At 40.4% G+C, this 21,192-nt stretch overlaps 1 protein-coding gene across 2 annotated transcripts; it reads right to left on the bottom strand.

Annotated features, from left to right (window-relative positions):
* Positions 1 to 4,053: 4,053 nt before the first annotated feature.
* On the bottom strand, positions 4,054 to 20,500 carry GAL (galanin and GMAP prepropeptide). Of its 2 annotated transcripts, XM_054972663.1 has the most exons (7): positions 20,324 to 20,500; positions 19,926 to 20,006; positions 18,499 to 18,553; positions 15,598 to 15,663; positions 14,949 to 15,029; positions 12,665 to 12,742; positions 4,054 to 4,206 (listed from the first exon to the last, which is right to left on the bottom strand). In XM_054972663.1, exons 2-7 carry the CDS (start codon positions 20,004 to 20,006, stop codon positions 4,145 to 4,147), a joined length of 423 nt encoding a protein of 140 aa, XP_054828638.1. In that variant the 5' UTR covers positions 20,324 to 20,500; the 3' UTR covers positions 4,054 to 4,144. The 2 variants fall into 2 exon arrangements, with proteins under 2 accessions (XP_054828638.1, XP_054828637.1); XM_054972662.1 differs by lacking the exon at positions 15,598 to 15,663.
* Between the last annotated feature and the right edge of the window lie 692 nt (positions 20,501 to 21,192).

Raw genomic sequence — 21,192 nt, 5'->3', positions numbered from 1 at the left:
ATGTTGTACCACATGAGTGCCTGTTCTCACAGAAAATTACAATTTGTCTAATTCTTCTCCTGCCTTGAGGGGAGAAATTGTGCTAATTCTCTGCATGTTTGTGCAGAGGGCCCAGTTCACATTGGTGGCTACCTGCATTAGAGAAGGAGCAAAATTTGTACCCCTTCATCATAATACAATGTATTAAATACAATGACTATATTGTATTGTATTATCACAAGTTTATTTTCTATCTGATCTTCTGACATGTGTACTGCCATCTCGACTGCATTTGCGTAAGATATGTTAATTGCTTCACAGTTCTGTAGGTTTCAGGCATTACCACTTACTACTTAGTGCCTAGCCTCCCCAAACATCTCAAATATATTTATGAAACCTCACTCCTCATTATACACAGTCTCTCAATGGAAAGTCTGTCCAACATTTTTTTTCTTTCTTATTTTCTAAGGCCTGATATAAAGATGACACTGGCTGAGGAGAAAAAATCACCCATGGAACTTTATATGGGGTCACCACAAGCATATAATTTAAACTGTTGCAACTAGGGATGAATTTGCAATGAACCTGTTTGGCTACTGAACATCCTGTTTGACACTGACATTCAGATCATGAGCTAAGGTTGCTAACATCCAGGTGGGGCCGAGAGATCTCCTGGAATTACAACTCATTTCTAAACTACAGGAATCAGTTCCCTTGGGAAAAATGGCTGCTTTGGATGGTGGATTCTATGGCATTATGTCCTGCTGAGGTCCTTCCCGTCCCCAAACCCCAGTCTCCACAGCCAGTAATCCACCAATGAGCTGGAAATCAGATTCTTAACTAGTCCTGGAAACTTAGGAACATAAGAAGAGATGGTATCAGACAACTGGCACCTCTAGGCCAGCATACTGTTTCACGTAGCAGTCAACCAGTTGTCAAGGAGGGCAAAACAAACAAGTTATAGTGGCTAAGTCCTTCCTCAATGATCCCTCCCAGCTCTGGAATTTATAGGTTTGCTGCCTCTGTATATGGAGTGTCCCTTAACTCACCATGGCTAGTAGCCATGGATGGACCTATCCCCCATGAATCTGACTGACTCATTTTTAAAGCCATCTACACTTGTGGCCATTACAGCCTCTTGCAGTGAATTCCACAATTAAATTACTTGTTGAGTAAAGAAGCATTTCCTTTTGTCTGTTCAGAATGTATTGCCCATTAACTTCACTAAGTACACCTGATTTCTAGAATTATGGAAGAGAAACAAAACGCTCTATCCAGTTTCTTCACCCTATGCTTAATTTTATAAACTTCTATCATGTCTGCCTTTGTACCTTTTATCTAGATGGAAAAGTCCCAGACTCCTCAGTCTTTTCTCATTGGAAAAACTTGGTGGACACAGTAAAGTGTTTGGCGGGGGGGGGCATAGTTGACTCCCTGCTAATTAGGAAATGAAGTAGGAGTTAGCTTCTGTTCCACCTTCTCCCCTACCAAATAACTGCTGTTTTGGAAGAACGCTGAAACACAGCAAAGCCTTTGATCTCTGCTGTACACCAGCCTTTCCCCCACACAATGATTGTTTTGCAGGGTGGGGAGGGATTGGAAGCCCACTCTCTGTTCAGCTAGGATTGGACTTCTGTTCCATGCACCTCCCTCCAGAATTGATGTGGCTGGTCCAGGCTGCAATAGTACACTTAGTTATTAGAGATCATAGGCTTCTAACCTCTGCTGTTTCTAAACCTACCCAAGCACAGTATTTTTTTTTCAGGGCTGGGGATGAGAAATAGATTGAAAAGATGGGAGGCAGCTTCTGATCCCCCCACCCCCCACCCTGTGCTGTGTCCCAGCAGCAAGCTGGTAGACAAGAAAGTTTCCAGAGCTGGGAGATAAGAAGCTGACTCTCAGCTGGTGTTTGTGATCATCCATGAGTTGGTTTCAGATCCCCCACCCACCTAATTTCCCTGTATTGCAGCAACAATGGGACCCTACAAAGTTTTCCCAATGGGAGGACCAGCTGAGGCAGACCAGCTGGGTATAGGGTTCAGATCCCTTGTTGCAACTAGGTTGTTGGGGCTGAACAGTTTGCAAACTCTGCCAATTAATCAGATGCCTAATTGGAAGTGGCAAACAGGTAATGAGCCAAACCGGCCTGTGTTTGAGCATCCCTAGTTGCAATCCAGCCTGTGCAAATCTGCTGTGTGTACTTTGTCAGCATGCCAACATAACATCTACAAAGGCTCTGGTTTTCTGGTATATGCACACTAAGCATAGGACATTGAACAGTTTGAAACACAATTTAAACAAGATCCCAAGTCCATGCAGCACAAAGGAGGCTCTCTTGCCTTAGCAGCCTCTCATTTAAATCATGTCTAAGTTTCGTTATATGAGCTCACATTGATAATGATGACTTTAAAGATGTTCTCACTTCACTTTAGTATTCAATAAAAATATCACTTGTCTGTTGCTACATCATCTTGCACAAACAACCTATTTAAAATCTTGCTTGTATCATAATCCTACTTAGCACAACACGCAGTGCTGTGGTTGCTTCCATTGGAGGTGCCCTTAGGCCACCCCCACTAATTGATATATCTTCTGCCCACGTGGGGTGAATAGGAAAAATATGTCACTCACTCTGACTTAAAAGAGTGTAAGAGCTGGCAGAAGTCTTGCTTGGTCTTAAAGACTAACAAATGTTCATTCTAGTGTAAGCTTAAAATCTCAACAGGTGGGATCTAGTCTGTGGAAGGTTATATTAGAATAAAAATGTGATAGTCATTAAGATGCCATAAAACTCTGGGTTCTTTGGCAACAGTCTGACATGGCTATCCCCTTGGTTTTGGTTTCTATGCAAAGCAGATAACTTTCTGTTGCTGTTTGTTCTGTTCAGTTCTTTGCCACAGTTGTTCCTTCCAAGTTCAATAATAATGGAATGAAAGAGGCTGGTGGTGCAAATTCCCCCTCATCAGGCAAGTTGTTGTTTGTCTGCTGCCATGTCCATGGGCTGCACTTGTTTTCTGTTCCTTGGGGGTTCTTTGGCTGAATTTCAATATTTGTCCCTTTTACTGGGTAAGTTTGCTGAAGTCTCACTCTCCTCCACCCTTTTCTTCTACTGGAACTACAAGTGTCATTAACTAAAGATGTATGTAATAGTCTCTAATATGTATAAATTTATGCCAACACAAAGTTTATGCCAACACAGCATTGAAGATGCTACAGGACATTGTGAGATCATTACTATAATGAATCAACATAACATCCCATGGTACTATTATATTGTTAATGGCTGTTCAGCCAAGCTCTCAACCACCCTGACCCTCTTAGAGGCCCAGGCTTCTTCCAGTTTTTGAGGCTGCTAGCCATGATGAAAAGAAAGATGGCATATGATGCACATTAAAATAATTTGTGAAACTTATGAAATGCCAAAAAGTTAACATATATCTAAATCTGAGGCCCCTTTGAGTGCAAGGCTCGGGGCAAATGGCTCTCCTGCCCCTGCCCCTGATAGCCCCGCAATCATCTGCTGAGATAAGGGAAGAGGGAAGAAAACACACTTACCTCCAACTGAGGTGGTTGGATGAATTAGATGGGCTTGGCCTCTTGTTTTTCCTGCTAAAAAATTGTACAGGAAGAGAGGCTGAACCACCCATAAGTCACAAAGGACCACTTTACAACTATAAACAGTTGCCACTAGTTTGGAGGTATTTGTGAAAAGATTGAAAGAAAATCTACATAATGTGAAAAAAACCAGCTACTTGCTGCTGTTATTCATATTTTATTTGTTTCAAAATCAAAAGATTTTACATATTTACCATGATCAGTTTGACTGAGTTCCCCAGTCATCACCCCTAATCCTTGAAAAGGAACTGATTTGTAACAGGGATAAAAACCTTTCTTGTCTATGTAACCTTTATAGAAGACCTGAAGTATTATAGGAAAAAATGAACAAGATGCAGCTGATAATTGTTTTTATTTTGTCATTTATCCAAAGTCTAATGTTCCTCAAGGAAAAATTTTACAATATGACTTCACAGAAGAAAGAAAAGACAAAAAAAAGGTTTATCATGGGTAATGGTTTAGAAGATCAATGTAAACAATGAACATTTTATTTTCTTCAAAATTCCAATTAGATGTCTTAATTGATAACAGAGTATAAATACATTCTCTTTCAAGATTGATTTGTTTCTTCTGAAGAAACTGTTGTAGATATGTTGTCAAGAGCACCAGTTTCTGCAAAACAAATAAATTTTAAATGTTATATATACATGAAAAGAAAGAAAAATTATGGCTTAGTTTTCAATAGTAAGACTAGCATTCATTTCTAAAATGAAAGAAAGCAAGAAGTTCTTATACATTTTTTCCTCAGAAAAACAAACAAGGCAATCCAATATAACATATATGATTGTTGTGGGTTTTCCGGGCTGTATTGCCGTGGTCTTGGCATTGTAGTTCCTGACGTTTCGCCAGCAGCTGTGGCTGGCATCTTCAGAGGTGTAGCACCAAAAGACAGAGATCTCTCAGTGTCTTATTTTTCGGGTGGGTCTGAATACTGCTTGAAGGTTATGCTTTTTCATAAGCTTTCCCATCTGATCCGTAATTCCTTTGATATATGGCAAAAACACTTTTCCTGTAGGAGACTGTTTTTCCTTGGTGGTTTGATTCATCCTGGGTTTGATTGCTCTTCGGATTTCATTTCTGGAGTAGCCATTTGCCTGAAGTGCGTGGTTTAGATGATTAATTTCCTCATTGAGAAAGTGCCATATATCAAAGGAATTACGGATCAGATGGGAAAGCTTATGAAAAAGCATAACCTTCAAGCAGTATTCAGACCCACCCGAAAAATACAACAGATGCTACGATCAGCAAAAGACAGTAGAGACCCCCTCACCTCTGCAGGAGTATACCGTATACCCTGCAGCTGTGGACAAGTTTACATCGGGACCACAAAGCGTAGCATCCAGATAAGAATAAAAGAACATGAAAGACACTGCAGTCTTGGACAACCTGAAAAATCAGCAGTGGCTGAACATAGCCTAACTCAAACAGGGCACAGTATCTTATTCCAGGACACCAAAATACTGGACAACACTTCCAACTACTTTGTCAGACTGCACAGGGAAGCCATTGAAATTCACAAGCATAAGCAATACTTCAACAGGAAAGAAGAAACCTTAAGAATGAACAGAGCATGGTTTCCAGTTCTGAAAAACACCAGGCTAACAATACCCGACAATAGCCCTGCAGAGAAGATTAGCACATCAAGTACCAATCCATATGCAAAAGAACCTCCTCAGGATACAGTGAAGCCTCCCACCATTAGCATTCCACACCCTGGGAAACTCTTACAGGATGACTCAGCTCAACCCCACCCCTCCTGAGTAGATATAAATGACCTGCCAACATCTTTTCCACACTGTGACACTGAGAGATCTCTGTCTTTTGGTGCTACACCTCTGAAGATGCCAGCCACAGCTGCTGGTGAAACGTCAGGAACTACAATGCCAAGACCATGGCAATACAGCCCGGAAAACCCACAACAACCATTGTTCTCCGGCCGTGAAAGCCTTCGACAATACATAATATATATGTTTTGCAACTTAATTTTTTGACAATTTATACTCAAATAGTGAAGTTGCTGCTGAGTAAATGCAATAATAAGACCCTTATTGGGCCACAAAGACCTGGTTCAGGGCTCTAAAATTAAATGGTAAATTTTGTCTGCAGAAAAAACTAGGGTGAGGGCAAAAATTCTGAGCATGCCCACTCAAACCAAAGAAGGATTACTAAATAAGGGAGAGGTAAGTGACAACAGGGGTTGCCAGCTCCAAGTTGGGAAATTCCTGGAATCTAGGGGGTGAAACCTGGAGAAAGTGGGGTTTGGGGAGGGAAAGGACCTTGGCATGGCATAATTCCATAGAGTCCACCCCCAAAAGTAGCCATTTTCTCCAGGTGAACTGATCTCTGTGGCCTGGAGACCAGTTGTAATTCCAGGAGATCTCCAGCCACTACCTGGAGGCTGGCAACCCTAGACTGGCTCCAGTTCCACCTCTCCTGAGAAACAACCAATGAGAACAGGCAAAATGTTGGGCCCATGACAGTTGGGATCTGTTGGAGAGAGTGAGAGAGGAAAGGTTTTTTGGAGTGGTTGAGAGAAGGCAGCAGAGATATTGCTGGTTTTTATAAACCTATTCTGCTACATTAAAACATTCCCTGTTTAACCTCAGTATATTTATGAGTTTAAAAACCATTCACTCCTATGTTCCGTCTTGTAAATAAAATTTATTTTTTTGTCTTGTTTAACATTGGATGGCGTGAAGTAGTTGGCTGAGGGAAAATATCACACAGAGGGACCTCAAATGCTCTGGTCATATTAAATGGGACAAGTTTAATTAAATGATGACAGCGTATATAGGGAAAGTAGACTCTTAAGTTTCCTTTCCTCAATAGCTCTGGGCAGTAGCTGAGTGAGAGGAAGTAAACAGACAGAATGGACTGCCTGTTTGATGGAGCCTCTGAGAGAGGAGAGATGGGTCCCTGAGTGTATTTGGGTCAGTGGTCTCTGCCTCATAATGGAGGTTAGACAGGTGAGGTTTGGGAAGCCCCAAACCTATGTAGGGAGGTTTATGTAGTTACTTCAGTGTTTCTTATGGGACAAGCACCTGTGTTTGCCTCTGCCCTACTGTACATTACTTACAGGAGAATTTTACGCTAAAGTGGCACTTTATTCGCCAGAAGAAGCATGGATTTGGGCATTTTTCAAGATGTTCACTAATCACCTGTTGAAAGAGAACACCTCAGAAAAATAGTCAAAGTATGGCTCTTTAGAATTCTGACTAGAATTTTGAAATGATCACTGGAAACTCTAAGGTTTAGAAAGGCATGATTTCACTTCCAGGATTCCCCATAAGTGATGTCAGCCACACCATCTCTGACACCCCACATCCCATTCCTAGTCCCCCAGTTTTTTCCTGGTTGTCATGCCATGCCTAACAACCCTACCAGCATGAAAAACAGGTCAAGATACTGGACTAGACGGATCCAGCAAGGCTATTACAGTTTTAGAGGTTAAATATTTATCATAATAACTTCAACAGTTTGAATAATTATGCTGTAACAAATCCATATTACCATAGAGAAACACAATAAACTGCAAGTTTCAAAGCTTGCTGCTTCTCAAAAGTATTTTAAATATCTAGTATCTCTGGAGATACAGTGGAGCTCTGTCAGGTAATAATGGTGGTGGTGCTGTATTTGCACTGTCCTTGCTACGGCATGAGGCTGGTTCATCCATGAACACCTTTGTTGAAAATCAGCCTGTGTGCCCCTAATTCCATATTGAGAAAACATATGCTGCAGAATTGGCTGTCTTTGAATCAAAGGCTGCCTCATTGCTAACAGTACTCTCATAATGCTTGCAATTACAGAGCTTGCCTTTCATCTCACCATCATTATTCCCTCCTAGTACAAACAATTTCTTTATAGCACACTTTTCAGGAGACAACTTCACATAGCCTAAAAAACCTGATGAAATTTTGGAATGACATAAGAAACAATTTATATCATTAGTAATTTTTTGAAATAATTAGGAAGCCATTTAGAATTGAAAAAATTCCCTCTTTGATTCTTTGTACAAAAACAGTAAAATGCTGAGACCGTGGTAAGGGAAATTTAGCATTATCAGAGGGTAATTAAAAACCATATTGCTTCTCAGATTAAACAGAACAGTTATTAATTCAATCACAGTTTGCCAATAGGACTGAACTACTCAAAAATAGATGTCATAATTTTAAACTGCAGCTTAAAATGAAAATTAATTTTGTTTATTGTTGCCCCAATTTATCCCCCGGTAGATGCACACTAGCCCAAATGTGTGGGGAATACCATGAGGTATTCTGTTCCCAGGTTGCCTTCAGCTACAGGCAAGTGGATTGCAGCACACCACGTATTTATTGATTTAAAATATTTAATTCTTGCCTTTTTGCATCAAGAAATAGCCTCAAGGCAGATGTGACTCCCTGGGAAGGACATTCCATAGATGGGGACACCACTATAAAGAAGTCCAAGTCACCGGTACCTATCTGTTGCATTTTTTATTCTGCCCTTCCCACAAGAGCTCAGAGCAGTGTATGTATTTCTCCCTTCCTCCATTTTATCCCCACTTGTGAGGCAGATTAAATTAAAAAGAGAATGTGTGTGGCAGCTTTCTTACTTAGTGGGGCATTGAATCCAGGTCTGCCAGTTATAGCCATCAGTATACTTACAACACTATGCTAGCCCTCAAAAGCATGAGCTTCCTGTGTATGGACCTCCAGAGAAGATTTTTAAGGAATGACCAAGTTCATAAAGGAGAAGGTATCAGGTACCCACATCCTAGGCCATTTAAGGCATTTAGAGAGCAATCGTAAGCAAGACTACTCAGACTCCAACTCCAGACTATTCCATGGGGCTTACTCCCAGAAAAGTATTCTTAGGTTTGTACTGTTAGTCTTGTGCTCGGAAATAAACTGGAAGTCAGTGCCGATCCCTCCCCCTAACACTCCCAATCATACCGCATGCATTTGCATCGCTTTGTATCTTTCTTTTCTCTCCAGTTGGAACTCAAGGCAATTTAGAACATGATCCTCTCCTCCTCCATTTCCTCAACACAACAACCCTCTGAGGTAGGTTTGGCTGAGAGAATGTGATGGTCCCAAGGTCAACCAGTGAGCTTCCAGGATAGAAGTGAGGATTTGAACTATTAGCTTGGCCTCAGTAATGTTCTCCCTCTCAGTTATCAGCATTGGATACAATGGTCATATGTGAAACACAGCTAAGATAACTGTGCTTGTCTTGAAAAAATCTTCAGAAACCCAGGTACTACAGAGAGGTAAAAATTCAAGGTAGAGGGAGGAATTCAGTGGTCAAAATTTCCTAAGCAGTTATGAAGTCCAATGTCAATTTAGTTCTGGGTAAACAACATCCCTATTTTATTTAAACCTCTGATTATCTAAATGTTTCTGGTGTCCCACCCAAGCTCATTTGACCCCAAATGGTTAATTGACATTTCTTTCTTTGCATGTCAGGTTCATATTCAGTATTCATCATGGGCCATCCTGTTTACTCACTCAGCCAGGATAGACCAACTTGTAGCTCCCTTTCACACAGTAAACATCTACACCTGTGCATATTGTTCTCAGGATCCGATTTAAACATGATACAGAGGGCACAGAAGAACTTATCCATTCAACTCTACACATACCCAGCATCTTGCTCAAACTGAGCTGCAAAGAGACTATTCCTATATCATTAATACACCAATACAACACATGCCCAGGCTTTAGATAATTTGCACATGTAGCAACTGGTGCCCTAGTTTAAACACAACACTGGATATGTGAAAGTTACATGGGTAAAAGTTCTTTTGTCTTCTCAAGATCATGACCTAAAAGATCAAGGGAGTAGCTGCATGAACTAGAACATACTTTTTCAGATCCTTTTATGCGGACACAGCATGGTTTTTTGGGTGGCCCACCATGCCAAGAGGACGGCCATCGGGTCCCAGCTTGGGCTAAGCGAGTGGGCCACAGTTGAGTGGCAGGCCCACGAGGGCCTACTGTGGCTGCGGCTGCTGCCTTCGCTGTTTGAAGGGAGGAGTGGTCCTCCGCCTGTCATATTGGTCATTCACCTGGAAGGTAATGACCTGGGCTTGTAATGGTATGGCCCTTGCTTTGCAGGCTCAGGCTGACTTGCCGTGGATTAGCAAGCAGTGGCCTAGTGTCTTAACTATTTGGTTGGAGATAGTTAGCTGGGGGAATGGGTTGGGCATTTATCTTCCCCATCTCAGGATTAAGGCCTGCTTGTCAACCTCTACCGAGAGAGAGAGAGAGAGAGAGAGAGAGAGAGAGAGAGAGAGAGAGAGTTAGATGACCTGAGGCAAGGGCTATGGCTTACAGTAAGTCACCTGTGGGGTGCGAAGGCCTGAGCAGAGGCTCGGCCTTAGCATTGGCAGGATTTAGTTGGGGGGATGTTAGCGGGATGGTGAGTACCCTTGGCACATCCCCGTTGGTGGGGATATTAGGGGCCTGTCAGGATCGGCTGGCATGCTTTGCGGCGGCCAGTTGAGAGGGCAGGCTACCTGGTGGGATCTCCTGGACAATCCTTCCCTCATGCTCCGCAGCAGAGGTGCTTGGAGCTTTAAGGGGGAAACCATCCGCCAGGCTGGCCGGATCCCAGCCATGCATGTGAATGGCTCGCATCCGGGGCAGCGGGTCTCGCCCAGACAGGTCAAGGCGGGGTCCAGGGGAGTGACCCCAGGGCTTGACCTGTACCGCTGGTTAGGCCCTTGCCAGGGTTTTTTAGTTGTTGCAGTTCATGTTGTTGCCTAAATAAAAGTGGCCCTTTATTACCCAAGCCTTGTGTCTGCCTCTTATTCCGACTGGGGGGGGAGGCAATATTTTCATGTTTTTCCAGACCCACATGTTAGACACTTAGATCTGAAATTTACAGAGTTTTATTCTCTTGTGCAACACGTTATCACCAGTGACTACAATTGGCAGCTAGATGACTAAGGTATAAGTCTTCCCGAGGAGGAACATGTAACATAGCTTCATTGTATCAGTGCTTGGCTAGTCCTGAACCCAGGGCCTTAGCATCTTAGTCAGAGCCTCTTTTCTGGTAAGCAATTCTGAGAAAGTGCCATAACTCTCAGGAGACAATTATTTATTAGCAACCCACCTCCTTTGAGTACTATGATTAGTTCCAGCTGACCCAAGAGCCCTATAAATGTTTCCAAATCACCCCAGCTTGTCTCCTACTTACTCCTGTTCTCCACTGCATGGCTTCCCAGTTCTGGCCTCCATGTTCTCAGTTCTAGTTTCCAGATCTTAATCTGTTTGGAAGGATATGCTAAGTATGAGTCCTAGCTTAATCTCTGATTTTGCCTGGCCTGACTTCTACAATTAGCTCACCATAAAGTTTGCCTCCGATGAATTCCTGCCAGTGGCTGTTACTAACATTGCTTACAGTTCAATATTGCAATTATGTTAAAATATTACAAGATTTAAAAAAAGAAGAGGTTTAGCCATACCAGATATCAAACTGTATTGCCAAGCAGTTGCACTAGTTTGGATATCATATTGGATTATAAACCCAAATAGAAGAAACATAAAATTAGAGACAATTGATACTAAAAAAGGAATCCATAACTATTTATGGATTAAGATATCATTAAAAATTATTCAAAGACAAGAGGCACTCATATTTTGCGGGATGGACTATTAAGAATATGGTTTCGGTGCAGAAATAGAATAAGTCCACCAATTTCACCACTGATATCTCCAATTGATGCCTATTGTGACATTAGTATAATAAAATCAATTATATAAATTATGAATATATGACAAATAAACAAGGGGAAATAAAAACATGGCAAGAAATACAAGATGAAAGAAAAAACATTCCATGATTTTTGAATTATCAAATGGTGTATAAATTCAAAGAACAAATAGTCAAAGGAGGAGGCCGGTTAAGAGATAAAATGGTTTTTGAAAAATTAATAATTGCAGATTCAAAACACCTATTAGGAAAAATATATAAAATATTATTGCACTATGATATAGAATCAGAGCAAGTAAAAATTTTATAATAAAATGGATGCAAAACTTTGGAGAAAATATATGCATGAGCTGGTGGGAAAATCTATGGATCAAAGAAATTAAATGTAGAGAATGTCAAATGTTAAAGGAGAATTGGTATAAAATGTTCTTCAGATAGTATATTACTCCCAAAGACATTGCAAAAATAAATAAAAAGTCAAGGACTATAATGAAAAGTGCTGGAAATGCCAGAATGTGGATCCAACATTTTATTACATGTGGTGGACATGCAAGAAAGCAAGAAAATGTTGGATAGAGGTACGTGGCAAAATGCAAAAAATATTAAAATTTAAGTTTGTGATAAATCCCAAAAACATGTTATTAAATATTTTACCAGGTAATATTACAAAAATAGTGAACTATTTAAGTACATGGTGATGGCAGCAAGAACAGTATTTACAGCAGAATGGAAGGCAGAAAGATGTCCAGATTTGATGGAATGGAAGAATATGAATATGTGTCAATGGCAAAATTACCATCTTATATACACAATAGGCCAATTTCAGAATTTCAAGAAAAATGGAAAGTATTTTTACTATATAGCTGAAAACAGAATAATTAAGAACAATTATTATTAGATATAAAGATAGTCAGAAAGATATTTAAATAGAAGTGAAAAATTAAGAACATTTATAAGCAAGTTCTGTGTAGATATAATTGATGACAATATGATTTAAATGATAGTAGTTTATTATATGTCTTTATATGATTTAGATGAGGTGTTTAGGTTTTATTCTGATCTAGATGATTATTGATGATTGTAGCAGTGGATGATTGTAGAGGTATGATTTAGATGATTGTAGCTTACTTCATATGTGTTTATTAATTGAAATTTTTAAAAAATATTACAGTTATGAAACTTCTGAAAAACCATAGTTAAGCGAATTAGAACTTAACATTGAAATTTAAGTGCTGAATTCTAAAATATTCCAGAAACCTAAATAGGCTCAGTTTATAGCTAAGATTCTGATTTAAGTAAGGACTGAATACTTAGATATTAAGTAAGGACTGAATAATTAGATATTCAACGTTATTCATAAAGCTATACTACTAACCTTTAAGATGTAAGTAGGTCAAAAATTCAATTACTGTACGCACAACATTGTCATCCATCTGTGGTCTTCCAAAAGTACCTGGAAAATATTAATTAGGACCTACTGAATTTGCTATTTATGCAATGGAATTCAGGTGGGAGGGACAGGACTAACCACAATAACAGTACATTCTAACATGTAAGGGGAATTTTTTCAAGAAACAATAGAATCCTAAACAGAGTCATATGCATCTAAGAGCCAAGCTTCAAGAGACGAATTACACAAGGAAGAGCACATGAAGGGAGTTGCAATGTTAGCCGGGAAGCTGAGTTTTAAAAGAGATAGGAAGGCTTTGTCAATTTCCCCTCTCTGCAGAGCCAGGGAGATGCTGTTCAGAGGGTTTGTTAAATTTCCTCTTTGCCTCCCAAAGGCTCTATCAGTTTCACCTCCCCTTCTAAGAGGCAAAGAGGAAATAAACAAACCTTCTAAGCAGAGATCTCCCTAGCTCTGTAGAGAGGGAAAATTGACAAAGCTTTATGATCGCTTTTAAAACTCAGCTTCCCGGCTAACGTTGTGACTCCCTTTACATACTCCTCGTATAATTCATCTCTTGTAGCTTAGCTCTAAGCCTACTGACTTTAATGGACTCAGAATGGTATAACTCTACTTAGGAGGACCATACTGTAGTAGATAATGCTTAGAGTCTCCCTAGATGATACATTTCTGGACAGATCTGCTCTAGTTTTAATATGCTCCCTGCAGCCACACATCAGCTGAAGGGAATGGCCTCTTTAAAAAAGAGAGAGAGACCTCAAACAAGCTCAGAACAGCATCTCAAGGGGAGAGATCACGCCTATCTTCCCCCAAGCTGTTTTCCTGAGTCAAAACTGTACATGGGGAGGAGTTTTTTTTACCAAATTTGCTGCTCCGCTTGCTGCAAAATCAGTGAAATAATTCCTCTCACACACAGTTTTCAATTCATGTGAGAAAGTGGCATGGGGGGAGGGCAGAAGCCTTTTCTCCCCCTGCAGTGCTGTTCTGACCTTGTTTGAGCTCTCCTTTTTAAAAAAGAAGCAGTTCCCATCAGCTGATGTGAGGCTACACATTAAAACCAGTGCATGCCTATGCAGAAACTTATTGTTTAGAGTTATGGGTCTAGTTATGGTCTGTGTTACCAACATTGACCATTTCAGTATCTTTCCACAGCAGTGGAGCCTTTTTTTCAAAAACATGTCAGTTTCCTTAAAAAAAACTTTTAAGATGGCCTAATGAGATCTAAATATGCACACTAACCCCCCAGGAGCCATGAAGTGTTATGGATAATTGACCATTAGTATAATTTTCTTAAAAGAGAGAACCTGTGTATGCATAGGTAAGGTGATTTGTCCTGCTTGAGTACCTCACAGCTTAAAATATCATTGTGGGTATTTATAAGTTCAGGAAAAGGTTCTTCTTCTGATTCTAATTAATTGCATAACCTAGGACTCTTTCTACAGCAAAGGGAGCAGAGCCATTAGCATCTTAAAGTATCCTAATACAGGAGACTGAAGCTGAGGACTCATGCCTCATGGCCACATCCCAAAACTCTACCCCCCCCCCCAATTTTCTATGCAGCATAGGGAACAAAATTTATTATTGTATTTATTTAATCATATTTGTATTCCGCCTTCCCCACAAGCAGGCTCAGGGCAGATAACAACATTAAAAAGGTAACAATACCTCTTTCCTGCACCATTCCACTCACATTTTCAGATTAAGATGGGCACTTTCTTGTTCAGCTGACTCTGAACCTCAGAAGTCAGTGCTGTAGCACGCAACAGAGCACTCTTAAGCAAGACTGCTGAGGTTTAGGGGTAGATGGGCTTATCCTCCCCATCAATGTTTCATCAGCCTCCAACTTTTCCTAAATGCTGGTTACTTTTATTTATGTGAATTGTTTAAAGTGCTGTAAACAATTGTTCAGTTATGTTCAGTTGAAGCCATCTGTAGGCTCACCATGTATCCTGAGAGTATTATCAAGTTCCTTTGCCTCCTTGCATTTCTAAGCAGCTGTAAGATCCTTAGAATCAGACTAGAGGGTACAGATGACCAACCTTCTATTTAAAGCCACTCCATGCTTTCAAAAAGATGACAAAATGTATGCACTGATTATTCTCAAGACCCACTGAGACTTAAAACTACCCAAAGCAGTCCATTTGGTGATATCAGAAGGAGCATCTCTTTAGTAAAGTGCCAGATATTGTTTGCTGGGCTACTGTTCATATATTCCTAGAAGATACAAAAAGGAAGGAGGTAAACTTGTTACCTGCTTTTATATTTTCTTCAGGCTGTATATCTCGTTTACCAGCTAGACCATACTTGTCATTAAAAACTCTGTCTATTGCATCTGTTAACAAAATGAGATACAAGAGAGGTTTTATGACTTTATAATAGTACAGTGTGTTAGGAAATACACAATATCAACAGACTAGGAAAAGTGTAATTAAAAAGTCCTTTTTTATTTTTGAGCATAAATGAAACAGACATTTTGTAATGGAATGATGCACGATTAATGAATGAAAGATGAGCTTCACTTTAACTGGCACACCAATTGCCTGACAGAAACACTGGCATTTAATTAGCAGCACCAGCACAACATTACACATTGCAGTGGTGCAGCTGTTTCATATATCACATTCCAAGCACCTATGTATTGGCTCAGTCAGTTGTGGAACTGAGCCATCACTGTTGAATTTTGAAAGCACCTCCTTTAGAATATAGCCCTTCTTTGTTCATTCCTGCAAAGCCTTGGCTAAAAGTGGTAAGCACAATTGGTTGCATGAAGTATGCAGACTGTTGTGTCGAGTTTAGAAAATATGATTGTACTGTTCTTCCCTTGGTTTTTAATAAATTGTCAGTTTTTTTACAGTAAACTGCAGTTAGTTTACATGAATAACCTCCAAAAGCCATCTTACATTCCCCAGGTAGCTCTTCTCTCCCCCTTGCACTGGGCATTTCCTTGAGCAGCTGTTCAATACGACCTGAAACAGATGATGGCTATTACCCAACCTTAGAGAAAATGGAACTTGGTAAGTAGATCGCCTCTGTACAGCATGGAGAATTGTCTGTCTACAGACTATTTTGTCACTGTTCATTTAATGCTAACAAATACAACAAAAACAACAAAGTGCCCATATCTGGCATGTATCCATTATGGTTTACTTTTTGTAAGTATTTTAAACACACTCACCCCATTATGGCCTTTACATCCCCCCTCTACAGCATACTCAAATAATTGTAACAAAAATACTGAGCAATTGTGAATATGTGCAAGATAGGGAGTTTCAGTGAGACTTACACTCTGACAAGTTTGGGGAGGGGGAGTAAATGCAGCTTAACTGAAATCAAAGTGCAGTAAAGTATATGTGGAGCACTAAGGTTCACTTAATTTGAATATGTTTATTGAATATTCTTTTATAACCCGATATATTAAAACACAAAATGTCTACAATACTCATTCAAATATTTTCGTTTAGATTACATTGTAATATATACATATTTCAACAGCATCTTTTGTTTCCCAGAACAAACTCTGTGTTCTGTGTTATTGCATGGAGCATTTAGGGATGCAGTTGCCACCACCCCGTGTTTCAACTACATGAGATTAGCACCAGAAAAAAAGAAGAGTGTACTCTCTGATTATATTTATAATTACTAGTTGCTCATAATCAAAGTAGCAAGAAGAAATAGGGTCAAAATACACTCTTTTCTTTCCTTCTTTTTTTTGCCGGGGGGGGGTCAATATAGGTTGCAAAAATTGTTGCTAAATCAAGTCAGCATTTCATAGAATCATAAAGTTGGATGGGAACTTTCAGACCATTTAGTCCAATCCCCAGTCCGATGCAGGAACAGCCTAAAGCATCCCTGAAATTTGTAGAGCGGGGGTGGGGGGAGGTGTTATCTGAAAACACTCGAGCAGTGAGATCCTAAGTAGAGTTACTCCAGTCTAAGCCTATTGATTTAACTGGAGTAACTCTGCTTAGGATTTCACTGTAAAACTGCAACAAAAATGTTATATTAAGGACACTTCATCCTTAACTAGAGTGCTAGCCACCAGTAGGCTTAGCACTTATTATTATTTATACTCATGGAAAAGATGTGCCCCATAACTTCAAAAATGCTTCATAAGGATAATATATTGTAATCAAGTACTAGTAATATTCTAACACCTGTTAAGTCTTGCGCTCTCACTTGTTCCTTATTTTGGAGTTCTTCAGGAGGCATTATTAGTCTACCATGTCTAGGGAAACTTCACTGGGCCTCCTCTCTCCCTATAAAGAGCACCCTCAGTTGCCACAACGAGTGCACCAAAGAGGAAAAAGGGAACTTTAAGTAACTCCCTGATTAAAAGCCTTGTCAAGTTCCTTTTGAAACATAAAAAGTGTGCACACCAGTACTGTATATGCTACCATTTTAAAAAAAGAAAATCAAAGATTGACAAACAGTGCAATCCTAAACAGAATTACTCATGTCTAAGCCCATTGAAATCAAATGTAGCTACAATTTCAAAGAAAGTAATTTGAAAACTCCCATGCCAATTTCACCTCAATAAGTCTTCAACAGTTTCAAATCTAGGAATTCAATAGTAGGGGGGAGGCAGTTTCAAACTGGTGATTATGGAAGTATAGCCAGGTAGTGAAGAGGGACAGGGTTCAACACTATTGCTGAGCATATCACAAACCCCATCTCCAAAGCAGATGAAGCTACAGAGCTGTATCAATTCATACCTGAAAAACATTGTGCTACAATTGTTATGGAAGCTCTAAAAATTGATATGAATCAAAACCTTAAAAGCTTGGGATGATACATGCCAGGGAGGGGAGAGAAGGTATACAATGGTTTGGGAGAAATATGTTCAGGATTCTCAGTAGTAAACAAGCAAGTGAATGCTACTAGTACTGTAGAAAAACATTGTAATACACTCATGCTTGATCTTGCCTATATCCAAGAGCAGGCTTGTGAACCTTGTTGTGAATCCTCACCCTTTGCCATCACTTTACCCTCTTCCCTATGGAAACACTAAATGGCACACCTGATCAGCGCTGTGAAAATTATTTTCCAAATACAAGTTCCATAAAACATAGCAGCTGCTGAGGGCACAAGCCAGCACGTCTTATTCCATTGCTTTCAAGGGGATTTCGTTGTGAATAACTTTTGTTAGATTGTGCCCCAAATGGTTGCAGGCTGTCTGAAATAGATCATCCTTGCTACTCAGGCACAGAGAGAAAAAGAAACGGAAATAGAAACAAGAAAGGTACATTTTTCAAGAATGATGTTCTGCCAAGTTAGATGTGGCTAGAGTCAAGCTGCAGAACCTTGGATAGTTCCAAGGCTGATGTTCTCACTGTTTAAGAGATAAAATGAATTAATCCATTGAACATGCCAAGAGATGCCAATGTGTATCTTCAGTGCATTTGTGCACAGCATTGCTTTAGAACAGTAATATGAACTACTAACATCAAACTGGTAGGATAACAGTGCAATCCTAAGAACACTTTCTTAGGAGTAAGCTCTATTTGATTGACTGGAGCAGGAGTCTGAGTAGACCTGCTGGCATTGCGATTGTCCTTCAAAATATTCCAATGAAGGAGATTAAAATAAGCAAGACAGAGTAGTAATTTAGTAGTTTGCAGTGTAATCCTATATAGGGGTACTCTAGTTAGACAAGAGTGACCCCATTGGATTACACTGTTGACACCTTTTTAGATCAGGAAAAGAGATAGCGTGCAATTTTATATTTAGAATATGCAAAGAATTCTTCTGTCTTTATGATACTCATTCTCTAGATTCAAATAATATAAAATATTTGAACTCACGTGGGCCAAGCAGATAACCAGCACTATTCATAGTCCAGCCCCTTTTTTCTTTAGCCTTACAGAAGGGAAAATTGCAAGATTATTTGTTGCTCATATTTCATAATATTTCATTTAAAAGACCAGGCTGCAGAAAGAGATAAAGTATAAGAGGCTGGTCATACATTCTGTAAAATAAAACCCTCACTATCTAAACCTGTGATTACAATTTTTAATTAATTTATTTATGCTATTTATAGTCCACCTTTCTCACTGAGACTCAAGACAGACTACATAGTGTAAGATTAGTGAGATTAGGACATTTCAATAAACAGTGCCATAGGGTAAATAAATACAAGTTTACAAAGACAGCATTAGCAAGAATCCAATATAGAGTTGAAGAAATGTTGAAACAGAGCATAAGCAATTCTAGGACTGGCTCTCCTGACCTCCTCAGGCTGTTTCACAGGACAGGGGCCACCACAGAAAAAGCCCATGTACCTGTTGATTTCACCCATGTGCATGGTGGCACCTACAGGAGACCCTGTTCAGATGAGCAAAGCTGCCATGGAAGAACATAGGGAGAGAGGCGGTCCCATAGGTATGCTGGACCAAGGTGGTGAAGAGCTTTGTATGTGATAACCGATACCTTGAACTGAGCATAGAAACTGATAGGTAGCCAATAGAGTGACTGCAGGATGGGAGTGATATTCATGCTCCTGCTCGCTCCTGTTAACAGCTGAGCCACAGTGTTTTGCACCAATTGGAGTCTCCTAGTTAACTTAGATGGGAGACCTATGCATAGAGCATTTCAATAGTCAAACCTTGATGTTACCATAGCATGGATCCACATGGCCAGCTTGGCCAGGTCGAGATAGGAAGCCATCTTCCAGGCTAGAGTGAGGTTGTAGAAAGCATTTTTAATTTGGATCATCTGCTGGCATTTTCTGATCATAAATGTGAGATAGTATCTAGCTTAAGTTAATAAATTATAAATAGCTTTGTAATATTTTGACTTTTCTGAGTATATGGAAACAAGTTCCATTGGTTTCTGGATAAGAAAGCTTAGGACTTGCATCTGACATGAAATAACAAGAAACCAGAAAGTGCAGAAAACATCTAAATAACAAAGACTCTATAGTTGCTGGTTATTAAACCTCTAAAACGTTTACACCTCTTCCTTCTGAATTTCTCTGCTTCGTTAAATCACATGATTTGATTTGAGATCAAATCTTTGCAAATAGTCTTGGATGGGTATTCCTCTGCATTCATAGGTTGTTATGTTCTTCAGAAACAAGTATTTCCCTTTGTTTTAGCGCTGTCTCGGCTTATACTTAAAACATGGATATGAAACAGGCAAACAGGGTTAAGTCAGAGGCAGCGCACGTGCTTGACCGATTCCTGGTTCTTGACAATCGGAAACTGTGCGAAAGTCTGAAAGGGATACTTACGGACAAAACCAGTCCGAACGTCTCTGAGAGGGCGGCACAGAAGATTAAGGAAACGAGCAAGAGACCAGGGCACCTCTGCATCTGAAAGGAGATCAAGACCCACGTCATCCCCTTGCCTTCGAGCATAAGCCTCTCCGCCGGGGACTTTGAGAGCCCTCCTTCCCTTCCCCCATCCCTAAAGAAAGGGAAGCCCAAGCGAACACCGTCGGTAGCCACGATCAGCTTCTGGGAGGGAGTGGGGCGCAGAGACTGAGATCAACCTCTCGGGCGCTCTTTCCCCCAATCGCCGGCGGTGACTTTGTTTACGCTAGCGGTTTAAAGAAGTTTCTGTTCCTGGAAATCAACACCCGCACCACAAATTGTAGCCAGATGAGAATCTGTACTTATACTGAAAGTACCTTGTGGTGTCAAGGGATGCCGCTTTGATATTCAAAAAGCTCGATCCTGGCTAATACTAAGGCAGAGGAGTCTTCTTCAGGCTGCGGCGGGGCGGGCAGATCTTCTTCAAGGAACCGTCACTGCAAGTCTTGCATCAATGGGGATGCCTGTGGAAAGGTGTGTTTGGGGTGACGGGAGAGAAGGGAGGGTCTCAGTAGGTACCTGCTCCTTCTCAGCTATTTATGGGCTGCTGTTCAACCTTGCAGGAGCTGCTGATCTCTCCCTCGGGAAGAATCAAGTGCCGCCCACATCCCTTGGTCATTTCCCCTCGCCATGGCAGTGCATTAGGAAGGGCAAAAAATTACAGCAATTCAATTAGAGGCATTTGGAGGCAAGACGTAGGCTGCAGATGGATAACAGCCTAGCCAATTACCTTTCATTACGCCTGGGCTGGCCACCGTGGATGAGCAGCGAAAAGAACTCTGTTCTAGGTAGGCTGCCCTCCCTTCTATCTTTCCCCGGCAACTTCAGAAGTTCTTTGTTGTTGTTTAAGAAGGAGGCGGCAGCGGCAGCACAAATTGAATAGAGTTCTCTCTTTTGAGGACCAGGCACCAAGTCCAACAAGATGGGAAAGGAGGTTTATTAGGCTGCTAATAAGATTCACAACTTGACAATTACAAAAATTGGTTATTGCATTCAGGCAAAGGGAGGATTTTCAGTTCTTTCTCTCAATCTTACACAAACCCAGATGTTCCTTTAAAATTCCTTTGAATCACCAAGGTCACTGTTTACTTTTTCTATGGTATCAAAGGTATCTATTATTAAGGTACAAGGAAACTTGGCTTGGTTGCTCGTGAAGAATACAGATATTAAGCCTAAGTATAATTAT

This window comes from Eublepharis macularius, chromosome 2 (assembly GCF_028583425.1).
Source record: "Eublepharis macularius isolate TG4126 chromosome 2, MPM_Emac_v1.0, whole genome shotgun sequence".
Lineage (NCBI taxonomy): Eukaryota > Metazoa > Chordata > Lepidosauria > Squamata > Eublepharidae > Eublepharis > Eublepharis macularius.
This window is presented reverse-complemented; position numbering and strand designations above follow the sequence as displayed.

Bases quoted from the DNA above. Each gene is read 5' to 3' on its own strand.
- GAL (XM_054972663.1), bottom strand. From the start codon at position 20,006: ATGCAGAGGTGCCCTGGTCTCTTGCTCGTTTCCTTAATCTTCTGTGCC. The intron at 18,554-19,925 runs GTAAGTATCCCT...CCCTTCTGTAAG, and splicing joins CGTTCGGACTGGTTTTGTCC to GCTAAAGAAAAAAGGGGCTG. The intron at 15,030-15,597 runs GTAAGATGGCTT...TTTTGTTAACAG, and splicing joins AGAAGAGCTACCTGGGGAAT to ATGCAATAGACAGAGTTTTT.